The 12,303-nt window shown below is 28.9% G+C and overlaps 1 protein-coding gene and 1 long non-coding RNA gene across 2 annotated transcripts; one reads left to right on the forward strand and one right to left on the reverse strand.

Annotated features, from left to right (window-relative positions):
- Positions 1 to 907: 907 nt before the first annotated feature.
- On the reverse strand, positions 908 to 1,799 carry LOC127068342 (uncharacterized). The gene is made up of 3 exons (XR_007782904.1): positions 1,466 to 1,799; positions 1,218 to 1,386; positions 908 to 1,141 (listed from the first exon to the last, which is right to left on the reverse strand). It is a non-coding gene; the product is annotated as an uncharacterized LOC127068342 (long non-coding RNA).
- Positions 1,800 to 3,640: 1,841 nt separating this feature from the next.
- LOC127068308 (nuclear pore complex protein Nup107) lies at positions 3,641 to 7,519 on the forward strand. The gene is made up of 6 exons (XM_051004278.1): positions 3,641 to 4,401; positions 4,518 to 5,204; positions 5,282 to 6,135; positions 6,270 to 6,587; positions 6,668 to 6,940; positions 7,031 to 7,519. Exons 1-6 carry the CDS (start codon positions 3,882 to 3,884, stop codon positions 7,130 to 7,132), a joined length of 2,754 nt encoding a protein of 917 aa, XP_050860235.1. The 5' UTR covers positions 3,641 to 3,881; the 3' UTR covers positions 7,133 to 7,519.
- The last annotated feature ends 4,784 nt before the right edge of the window (positions 7,520 to 12,303 follow it).

A 12,303-nucleotide genomic window follows, 5' to 3' on the forward strand; every position in this document is an offset into this window, starting at 1 on the left:
AACTGTTGTATATTTGAACTAACTATCCGTTCATACTTGCGCGAATGGCATCCGCGAAAATTTCTAAGTCTACTCGACGAAGTCCAAAGCACAACTGAACTAGTAATTGTAAAAGTCGGTCAGAGGACCGACTTTGTTGTCGTCCTTCGAAGCCGAGTATCCCCACTTCGTATTCAAGTCTGAAATCAAATAAACTGTTGTATATTTGAACTAACTCTTCGTTAATACTTGCGCGAATGGCATCCGCGAAAATTTCTAAGTCTACTCGACGAAGTCTAAAGCACAACTGAACTAGTTATTGTAAAAGTCGGTCAAAGGACCGACTTTGTTGTCGTCCTTCGAAGCCGAGTATCCCCACTTCGTATTCAAGTCTGGAATCAAATAAACTGTTGTATATTTGAACTAACTATCCGTTCATACTTGCGCGAATGGCATCCGCGAAAATTTCTAAGTCCACTCGTCGAAGTCCAAAGCACAACTGAACTAGTTATTGTAAAAGTCGGTCAGAGGACCGACTTTGTTGTCGTCCTTCGAAGCCGAGTATCCCCACTTCGTATTCAAGTCTGAAATCAAATAAACTGTTGTATATTTGAACTAACTCTTCGTTAATACTTGCTCGAATGGCATCCTGTGAAAATTTCTAAGTCCACTCGTCGAAGTCCAAAGCACAACTGAACTAGTTATTGTAAAAGTCGGTCAGAGGACCGACTTTGTTGTCGTCCTTCGAAGCCGAGTATCCCCACTTCGTATTCAAGTCTGAAATCAAATAAACTGTTGTATATTTGAACTAACTCTTCGTTAATACTTGCTCGAATGGCATCCTGTGAAAATTTCTAAGTCCACTCGTCGAAGTCCAAAGCACAACTGAACTAGTAATTGTAAAAGTCGGTCAGAGGACCGACTTTGTTGTCGTCCTTCGAAGCCGAGTATCCCCACTTCGTATTCAAGTCTGAAATCAAATAAACTGTTGTATATTTGAACTAACTCTTCGTTAATACTTGCGCGAATGGCATCCGCGAAAATTTCTAAGTCTACTCGTCGAAGTCCAAAGCACAACTGAACTAGTAATTGTAAAAGTCGGTCAGAAGACCGACTTTGTTGTCGTCCTTCGAAGCCGAGTATCCCCACTTCGCATTCAAGTCTAAAATAAAATAAATCGTATAGAATAGTGAAAGAATGAGTATATAATTATGTATTTACATAATATAATTATGTACTTCATTAACTCTTCTTTATTACTTGGAGAGAATGCGTACTGCGAGATCTACAAGAATTACGATGTGTACTCGTCGAAATTCGAAGCAAGACTGAACCGTTTATTGTCAAAGTCGGTCCACTAATATTGTCGTGAGGAGTGGGAGAGTATCCCCACTACACTATTGAATTCTAAAACAAAATAAATCGTATAGAATATTGAAGGAAAGAGTGATATGATATTATATTTGTGTTCTTTGTTATTACTCACTGCGAACACGTCTTGTGATAACCGTAATGTGTACTCGTGTTATATACTTATATATTATACATAAATTATTTGTATAATCTAGACATAGGTAGGACGACATCGAAATTGATTGAGATCCTCTTCAGTGATGCACTGAATTTACTCCGCGAAACTCTACTGTCTTTTATAATTACAGTCTATTCCACTGTTAAAAAAACAAAATACTTTTTTCCGAACAAACACTGACTCTAATGACTACATTGCACGCAGTAGATGCAAAAACACTTGTTATTTAAATCGCGAAACGTGAACGAACAAATATTCGATAATATCATTGCTTCGCGCACGATTGCAATGATGTTCTGAATCAGAAAAATAAAGAAAAAATTATTAGTATCATTGTTGTTAAAAAGGACTGTAAAAATTATTTAACAAGTGTTTAATATAAAAGTATACTTACTTTAAATCTTCGTTGATACTTGCACGAAAGATTTTTTGAGAGAGCTCCGATGTATACTCGACGAAATCCGAAAGACAACTGACTCGTAAACTGTCAAAGTCAAGTAAGAGTTTGGTTGTGTTGATATTATATGTAGCTGCGTATATGAATTTAAAATATTTAAGTATCGTAACGTTAAATTAAGATAATTTCACATATATCGCGTATTACGAGTTTTGTAATATTTAATCGAACGTATTATTGTTTAAATAATAGTTTAATATATTCCGAATGTGTTATAAATTGTTTAAATAATTATAAAATTAGCGACAATATTAATTTTCAAGTTATCACGTTTAGAAAGAGAGCGTTCCGATGTGTACGCGACGAGATCCGAAAGACAACTGACTAGTAAACTGTCAAAGTCAAGTAAGAGTTTGGTTGTGTTGATATTACATGTAGCCGCGAGCGTGAATTTAAAATATTTAAGTATCGTAACGTTAAATTAAGATAATTTCACATATATCGCGTATTACGAGTTTTGTAATATTTAATCGAATGTATTATTGTTTAAATAATAGTTTAATATATTCCAAATATGTTATAAATTGTTTAAATAATTATAAAATTAACGAAAATATTAATTTTCAAGTTATCACGTCTAGAGAGAGAGCGTTCCGATGTGTACGCGACGAGATCCGAAAGACAACTGACTCGTAAACTGTCAAAGTCAAGTAAGAGTTTGGTTGTGTTGATATTACATGTAGCTGCGAGCGTGAATTTAAAATATTTAAGTATCGTAACGTTAAATTAAGATAATTTTACATATATCGAGTATTACGAGTTTTGTAATATTTAATCGAACGTATTATTGTTTAAATAATATATTCCGAATATGTTATAAATTGTTTAAATAATTATAAAATTAGCGAAAATATTAATTTTCAAGTTATCACGTCTAGAGAGAGAGCGTTCCGATGTGTACGCGACGAGATCCGAAAGACAACTGACTAGTAAACTGTCAAAGTCAAGTAATAGTTTGGTTGTGTTGATATTACATGTAGCTGCGAGCGTGAATTTAAAATATTTAAGTATCGTAACGTTAAATTAAGATAATTTTACATATATCGAGTATTACGAGTTTTGTAATATTTAATCGAACGTATTATTGTTTAAATAATATATTCCGAATATGTTATAAATTGTTTAAATAATTATAAAATTAACGAAAATATTAATGTTCAAGTTATCACGTTTAGAGAGAGAGCGTTCCGATGTGTACGCGACGAGATCCGAAAGACAACTGACTAGTAAACTGTCAAAGTCAAGTAAGAGTTTGGTTGTGTTGATATTACATGTAGCCGCGAGCGTGAATTTAAAATATTTAAGTATCGTAACGTTAAATTAAGATAATTTCACATATATCGAGTGTTACGAGTTTTGTAATATTTAATCGAACGTATTATTGTTTAAATAATATATTCCGAATATGTTATAAATTTTTTAATTGATTATAAAATTAGCGGAAGTATTAATTTTCAAATTATTACAGTTAGAAAGAGAGAGTTTCGATGTGTACTCGTCAAAGTCCAATAGACAACTGAATCGGTAACCATTAAAGTCAATGAAAAATTTCGTTTTGTTGACATAAACAATGTTCGCACGTTTAAATTTTAATTCTATTTAAATATTAATTTAATTCTATTTTATACTTAAAATTTTTTCCGCTTTGCAAGAAATTGCTTGAACGGGATTGGCTGGATGAAATCGCATGCTGATTGGTGATTGATGTCACGTGACGTTACGCAGTGCCATCTAACCGAGTTAATCTTTTACCAACTAAAGGGTTTCAAATGAAAGGTTAGTTGGTACGTGTATGTTGATATCGTACGAAGCCGGTGTATCTTGCTGAATAAAGTATTTTATAAATTAAATATATTTTCGTATGTTACTTCGGATACGCAAGTTAAACGAACAAATTCGGAATAGTCTTTTCTAATGGAGGACGTAGTTGATACAAAAGAAAATTTAGCGCAATCTATACGACTTTTAAATCAAGATACCGCACAGAGAAAATCATTTTTAAGGTTAAGTACGAAGAGCACTACGCCAAAAAGGATATCCTTGCAACAAACTACTCACCCTCGCAAGGATGAAGATACGAATCAACTCAATGACACACACAGTCCGAGAATATCTTCTAGGAATTATCTTAATACAAAGATAATGAAGGGTCACAATTATTCAGACATAGATACATCTTTAACCGTTGCACCTCATGAAATACGTGATATAATGGCATGTTCAGAAAAAAATGATATGACTCTTCGGGAGATCATGGAAGATAGTAGTGCAACAGGAATCATTTTGAAAGCCAATGAGCCATGGCGCGAGGCTAATACAAAATTGTATTATGATTTCTTACAATGCGTGCAAGCTCATCTTTCTGAACTACAAGTATTTGATACCATTGCAGATTTTATACAAAGTTGTACAGACACTTTGGAAATAATTAGAGGTAAATCATATCTATAGTTTATAAGTTATATAAAACAAATATATTTTATTCTTTAATATATTCATTCTTTAAACATTCTTATTCTTTATTTTTAATCTTTATACATTTTACTATAGGAATGCAAGCTAAGGTTGAAAATACAGTGATATCTTCTGAGGAAATATCTTTAGAAAATGAAAGAAATACTTGGAGACTTATATATTGCCTTTATCAAAATAGGATAAATACATCAGAATTTGATACTCCAATGGAAGATAATTCAGAAGTTACTTATATTTCAGAAAAAAGTGTAATAGATCATTTATATAAAACAGAAAGTCAGACAAGAGAATATCAATTAATTATAGATTGGTTAGAAAAGAATGCATTGGATCAAGCTAATAGATCTCCAAATATAGAATGTTTCACCGATAAAACTGTTGCTTGGGAAAATACATTGTATCAGTTGCAAAATAGGAATTTGGGGATGGCTTTTGGATCTTCTAGACCACTAGTATCTTCTATGGATCCTGATGCTCCTATAAGAGAAGGCAAACCACTGCATGATTTAGATAGAGAAGATGATGCTAGACTTGAAAAACGAATGTTTATAGAAGTACGTTGTGGTCGTCTTCAAAAAGCACAAGCTTTATCTATTCATTGTGGTCAACCATGGAGAGCTGCATGTTTATTAGGATGGGTACCGCATCATGATCCAAATTATAACAATCCTTTAACAGATACCAAGGTACCAATTGTAGGTAATCCTAATAGAGATCTTTGGAAGCTATGTGCTTGGGAACTTTCGCATGACAAACGTGTTGGTAATAAAATTCATTTGTTTTATCATGAAATATGATGTACATTATTATCCTAATGATATCATTTTTTTCTTATTTAGGACAGTTTTATCGTGCCATTTATGCTAGTCTTTGTGGCAATGTTCAACAATTGCTACAGATTGCTTTATCTTGGCAAGATGCATTGTGGGCTTACATGAAGGGTCTCTTGGATGTTAAAGTTGAAGCAGAAGTGAGAGATACTATGCCAAGAAATTATACAGCCATGTCTGAAGAATATTGGAAGAATAACATTTCGTTGGAAGAAATATTCAAAGAACTTCATGCTTCAAAAAATGAATCTATACGCACTCAAGCTAATAAACCAGATCATCTTATACAAAAGTATTTAATATTAGATCAGATTCCAAAGTTAATGGAAGAAATTGAAAGTATGATAGATCTAGGAACCTGTGATTCGCAGTTCTTAAGATTCTTAGCACATTTAATTCTCTTTTTACGACAAATTGGAAAAAATACAAAAGATAAAATAGGAGATAAAGTATTACAGGCGTATGTAAGAATTCTTATTAGAATGGGTGATCCAATCTTGATTGCATTTTATACTGCTACCTTACCACAAGAAGATCAAATATCAAATTATGCCTCATATTTAGAAAATGTTACGGATTACGAGCAACGTAAGAGATCTTTAGCTGCTGCAGAGGATGCTAATTTGAATGTTGAAGCTATTACAAAGACAGTTGTAGAAAGTATACGTCAAAAAAATACAGAGATTAAATCTGATGATTTAAAGGGTACTATCACAGATGCAGATATGGAGAAGATCAATGCTTTGGATTGGGTCATTTTTTATCAAAGCCAACGAGAAGAAGCACTGTGGCAAACTAATGCACTAATAAGATATTTTCTTACCAATGAAAAAATTGATGCTGCACGGAAAGCTTTTAATAAAGTAAAAAAATATTTGATTCTTAATTTCATTTTATTTTTACAACTATATTTTATATATAAATATATATATATATATATATATATATATATATATATATATATATATGTATATGTATATAAATATATATATTTCAGATTCCACCAGATTCTATTGAATCAGTTATGGCTGAATATCCAACTATGGAAAACACTCTTGCTAATCTCACAATAACTGATAATTTATCAAAAAGGGCAGCAAGTGCTATTAGAGAATATTTATGTTATAAAACATATCTTGATGCACAGGAAGGTTTTTCAGAATGGTTTTCTCATTTCCATCATGGCAAACCAACTCCATTAGAAGATTTACCAGCTTATGCAACATTTACAGAAAAAGTTGCTTATGATCATAAGAAGGCTCAATATAATACAGAATTAGATAGGTGGAAATGTACTATGCAACATCATACTAAAGTTCGTGTTTAAGATTATTAGAAATAATTTTTAAATAGATTAAGAATTTTAACACATCATATTTTCTTTTCTTTTATTAGGCAGTTAAGCAGCTTTTATTTAATGTTCTTTTATTTCCTGATGGTGGTTGGCTCGTTGATTCCAACAATAATTCAGATGAAGTTGATGTTAATTCAGATGGCCCATCTATACCAGAGGAAGTATTAAGGGAACATCAATTAAAAAAATTGCGCGAATTGTGCATTCCCAAAATTGCACTCTTGTTACACACTGTCATGTCTGAAATGAATGAACATGCTGGTTGTATACAATTAGCTGATATTCTTGCGTGTGAACAATACCAATTGTTTGAAGTATGCATTTATTAAGAAGACACATTTATGATTTTATTATTATATGTATGAAGTATAACGTAAAATTTGTTTTATTCTTTTTTTTTACAGGTATTTCCTAAGGGACGACTTCGTGAAATATTTAAAAAGATTTGTGAATCTTCCCTCATTTTGATGGATCAGAAAAAAGATCCATGGGGATATCCAAAGTAATGTCTTTGTAAAATACTATTGTAATTTGTTGAATACGAATTTTCCTTTTTTTTTTTTATAAAATCAGTTTATTGTCAACCACAAGAAGTGAATATAAAATTTGATACAATGTTCAATAATTTATGTAATCAATACATTATATATATATACCAAATAAGTACTTAGATGTTTGTCATGTAGTTGCGAATAAATATAGCCGCTGTCAGAGATGCAAGTCGATGGACATGGAGTAATATGGAGTAGTATAAAGAAACTCGCGGAGAAATTTTAAGAAGGGATAATAATGAGAAGAACAACTAATATCTTTGTTTTTCTTATCTTTTTTTTTTTTTAATACCACTAATTATGGATCGTAATTGCCCATTATTCCGTTGCCTCAATAAACAATCTTTCCTTTTTCTTTTTTCTTTTTTTTTTTAATGCCATTCTGGACACATCTTACTCTTTGTAAAATATTTTTATAATTAATGGTAGTGTAACTATCATTACATGCTATTGCTGTAGTTTTTCATGAATATATGTCATACTATATAGTAAATGTGCAGAACAAAAGAGGCTTATAGCAAATTGTAATTTGTATATGTGATTAATATGGTATTTATATGTGATAGAGATATTATCGTGATATCACGTTGATAGTATTCTTATTGTACAAAGCTATTTGTGTTCTGGAGTTCAACAAAATTAAAAGGCAATAAGATCCACTGTCAATGGTAATTTATATAACGTTTATAACGTTCATAGTGGATGGTAATAATAATTGAATTCATATTTTTCGATCACTCGCGACACTGATATCTACGATAAAAGGACAATATTGTATTTATATTATACTTATATTTTAGTAGCGATATCAAAGGAATATCATTATTTATTTCCATTAGATGAGTTAAATTTTAAACACAAAATTTTTTATATATACATATGAAGCGAACAGAAGTTTCTGAAATATTTTTTTTCTAGCGAGAACAGTCTTTCTTTCATATTCCTTCTATTAGCATTACGGTTTGATACTTTAACTTGGAAATTGAATATATTTTATTGATATACAAAAATGACTTTTGATGCTTTTTAATACACTGAAACACCTTTTTCTTTTTGTGCATGAAGCATAAATTAAAAAATTTTTTAATAAGCATAACTAAAAGAACAAATTAACATTTTATACTGTGTTACTTTCTTAGAGAAAAGATTTGTTTGTCTTTTACATTTCTTTTTTTATTCTCTCTTTCTCTCTCTGTGTTTTATATTTTTCTTTCTTTTTTTCTCTTTTTACTTTTTACATTAATCAATCAAATCGAGAGATTGTACATTTATAAGAGAGAGACTGTATTACATATAATCCAAAACGGATAAAAATTGGTTTTGACATACAAAGCTGATACAAGACAGGTGAATAATACATATGTATCTTTTAAAACGTAACATCTCTTACAGAGTTTTAATATCTTACAAAATACTTTCATTTAGTAATTATCCTAAGAGAATAAATATGTGAAAATATGTCAAAGATGGAAGGATAATCAAGAAAAACAATAGGTTAGAAAAAAAGAAAACTAAAGAAAGATGAAAAAAAGAAAACCATAAGCATCAATTTATTTTACACGATTGATCATCATAGAACACACTTACGTAGTTGAAAAATTCTTCGCGTCGATCTTCTCACACACACGATACAATTATTTTTTATTTAGTGTCACATTACAATAAGATGTTAAATAGAGTTTAAGAATCTGTATTTTTTCCAAGTTTTTTTTTTTTAATTTTTTTAATTGTCATTTTTTTCCTTTTTCTCTCTCTTTCTCTGTCCACAGTAAGTATGTATGCACGTATGCATGTAACAATTAATCTTGATATTTTAAGGAAATGATGAAAAACAGGAATTTTTTATGATTAACGATATTATTAATGTTAATAATAATAATAATAATAATAATAAAAGTAATAAGAATAATAAGAATAATAATATTATAATAATAATAGTAATAATAATATGAATAGTAAAATAGTAAAAAATAATTAGAATCGTAATAAAAAAAAATATAAGCAACGATACCATATACATACACCGTTTGATATAATTCATTTCACAGAGTAAATTACTTTATACGTTTTCGAATTGAAATTCGTATACAAGTTTTGTTTTATTGTTTTTCCGTATGTATGCGTGAAATAGCGTAATGTATTTTTAATAGTATTAATAGAAGTAGTAGGTAGTAAGATCGACGCTTTCTCTCTCTCTCTCTCTCTTTCTCTCTTTAACTTTCTTTTAATTGCCAGAAATATTCGAGCTCACTCGAAACAGGAGATATATGAGCATTTTCGATTATTTAAATTGAAAAATGTGTGGTTTTTCCTTTTTTTTTCTTTTTCTTTTTTTTCATTAGAGAATAGCGATATTACACGAGGATAGGAGATATTTATTCATAAGTTCCTAGCCTAACACATAAACGATGAAAAAAAAATTTTTTTCTCAATTACATATCTTCTTTTTTTCCACGCACTACTCGTTCACATTCGATATGCAGTTTATTTATTTATTTATTTATTTATATATATATTTTTTTTACAAGAGAGTTTCGATATATCTTCGTTTACTTACAAATTCGACGAAGATTTTTGATACGTATGTTGTATGTATATATGTATATATATATGTATGTATGTAAGTATGTATGTATGTAAGTATGTATGTATGTATGTATGTATGTATGTATGTATGTATGTATATATGTATTTTGTTGCTTTTTTATTACTTTTTTTTTCAAGGATATGTCAAATCCTTCGTTACTGTATTGTTTCGTTTCGTTTTATTTCGTTTTGTTTTTACTTTACATAAATCGTCTATTACGATTTTCCTTTCTCTTTTTTTTTTTGCTTTTTTAACATTCTTCTTCTTTTTTTTCTTTTTTCTTTTTTTCTTTCTCTTCTAGATCCATTGCGCGCGCATCATCGTCAGCACATGTTTTTGAAAAGTCGTGAGAGATCTAAGATAATGTAATATATAATACGTACGTATTTATTTTAATTTTACAGATCTTTTCGAGATTGATTAATCGATTTTTCTACATGCATAGATATAATCATTTATAATTATGTCTTTTTTTTTCTTCCTCTTCTTCTTGTTTTCTAAATCGTTTAACGCGAAAAAACAAGTTCCTATCTTGAAGAGGTAAAATTCAAAAAGATTTTCTTTCTTTCTCACTCTCTCTCTCTCTCTCTCTCTCTCTTTCTTTTTCTCGCTTTCTCTCTCTCTTTCTCTCTCTCTCTCTCTATCTTTCTATTTTTTCTACGTTCCTCTTTAATAAGACGTTCTAAAAATGCGCGCCAAATTTAAAATCGCAAACTTTCTCCGTTCGTTCGTTCTTTCTTAATATATCCTAGTTCGAAATTTGAGATTAATTAATAAATCGTCTTTTTCTTTCTTTCCTTCTTTTTTTCCTTTCTCATCGTTCAATTGTCTATCTCTCTTAAACGATTATCTAAAGTCTCCCTTTATTTGAAAGTTTCAAACATATTTCTCCCTTATTCTTCCTTTTTTTCTTATTCTACTTCTTAATTTTTTAAATCTTTTTTTTTTCAGCAATTGTCTAGCTTTACTTTCTCTGATTTTATTTCCTTCGTTTTTCTTTTTTATTTCTTCTACGAAGAAACGTCATGTGAAAACACTCTGGAGAATTCCAATTAGAATATCTTTCAATAATAATGATAATGATTATAATAATAATAATAAAATAAAATAATAATAATAATAATAATAATAATAGTTTTTATTATTATTATTAGCTCGTTCTTTCATATACATATTTCTTTCTTTTTCTCTCTTTCTCTCTCTCTCTCTCTCTTTTTTTCTCTCTCTATCTCTCCTCCCTTTCTTTCCTTTCATACATCTGTAATAATAATATTTATCAAAAAGTGTTATTATTATTATTGTTATTAATTACGAAGATATTAAAATCGATATGATTCTTCTTTTTCTTCTTCCTTCTTTTTTTTTCTTTTATGTATGTACATACATACATACACATTATGGAAAAGTGTAGTTTCACGTTGTATATTAAAACATATATATATGTATATATATATATATACATATATATATATATATATATATATATATATGTATGTATAAGAGCTGATTGAAATATGTATGATAATTTAAAGAAGAACGGACATCAAGGACTTAAAATAGAGATATTTCTTTCCTATTATGAGACGATATACGTATATATGTACGAAGTGTGTGACGCTTTGCAATTATTACAAGATGAAACTGACTTCTTTTTTGTTTTTTATATATATATACATATATATATATATTATATAATTTTATATAATTTAAACGTATATATATGTTAAAAATAATTAATAATAATAATAATAATAATAATAATAATAATAATAATAATAATAATAATATTAATAACAATATATAATATAATTATAATCATTATTATTATAATTATCTATAATTAAACTCGGTTCCCAGCACCTGATATTATCATTCTATATATGTATGTATATGTATATATATAATTGTTTATTACAATCATAATAATAATACAATAATAATAATAATAATAATAATAATAATAATAATAATAATAATAATAATAATAATAATAATAATAATAATAATAATAATAACAATAATAATAATAATATTCATAATTATAATCATAATAATACATACATGCATATATATACCATACATATATATATACATACAATAGAAAAAATATTAAAAAAGAATAACAATTAAAATAAAAATTTCCTCAAATCTAATACTATAGTTTTTTCCTTATTATCTAACAATTTTATATAACGTCGGGGCTGCTCCAAAGAAGAATTTAGAAAAGGACTCTTACGACTTTTATAATTGTTATACGTAGTATATTATAAGAGTAAAAAAACAAATAAAATAAAAATGTGGTACGAGTAATTAGTATAGAAAGAGTAAACGATATTAAGAGAGATAGAGAGAGACAGAGAGAGAGAGAGAAAGAGAGAGAGAGAGAGAGAGAGAGAGAGAGAGAGAGAGAGAGAGAGAGAGAGAGAGAGAGAGAGAGAGAGATAAAGATTTGTAGTTTCTCTTTTTCGTTATAATAATTTATCTACATTCGCCTGTATTTCGTACATACATGTATGTATGTATGTATGTATGTATGTAT

Source organism: Vespula vulgaris, chromosome 13, assembly GCF_905475345.1.
Source record: "Vespula vulgaris chromosome 13, iyVesVulg1.1, whole genome shotgun sequence".
Lineage (NCBI taxonomy): Eukaryota > Metazoa > Arthropoda > Insecta > Hymenoptera > Vespidae > Vespula > Vespula vulgaris.

Coding starts and splice junctions, on each gene's coding strand:
- LOC127068308 (XM_051004278.1), top strand. CDS start 3,882: ATGGAGGACGTAGTTGATACAAAAGAAAATTTAGCGCAATCTATACGA. Junction 5,205..5,281: donor TTCGCATGACAAACGTGTTG/GTAATAAAATTC, acceptor TTTCTTATTTAG/GACAGTTTTATCGTGCCATT. Junction 6,941..7,030: donor AACAATACCAATTGTTTGAA/GTATGCATTTAT, acceptor TTTTTTTTACAG/GTATTTCCTAAGGGACGACT.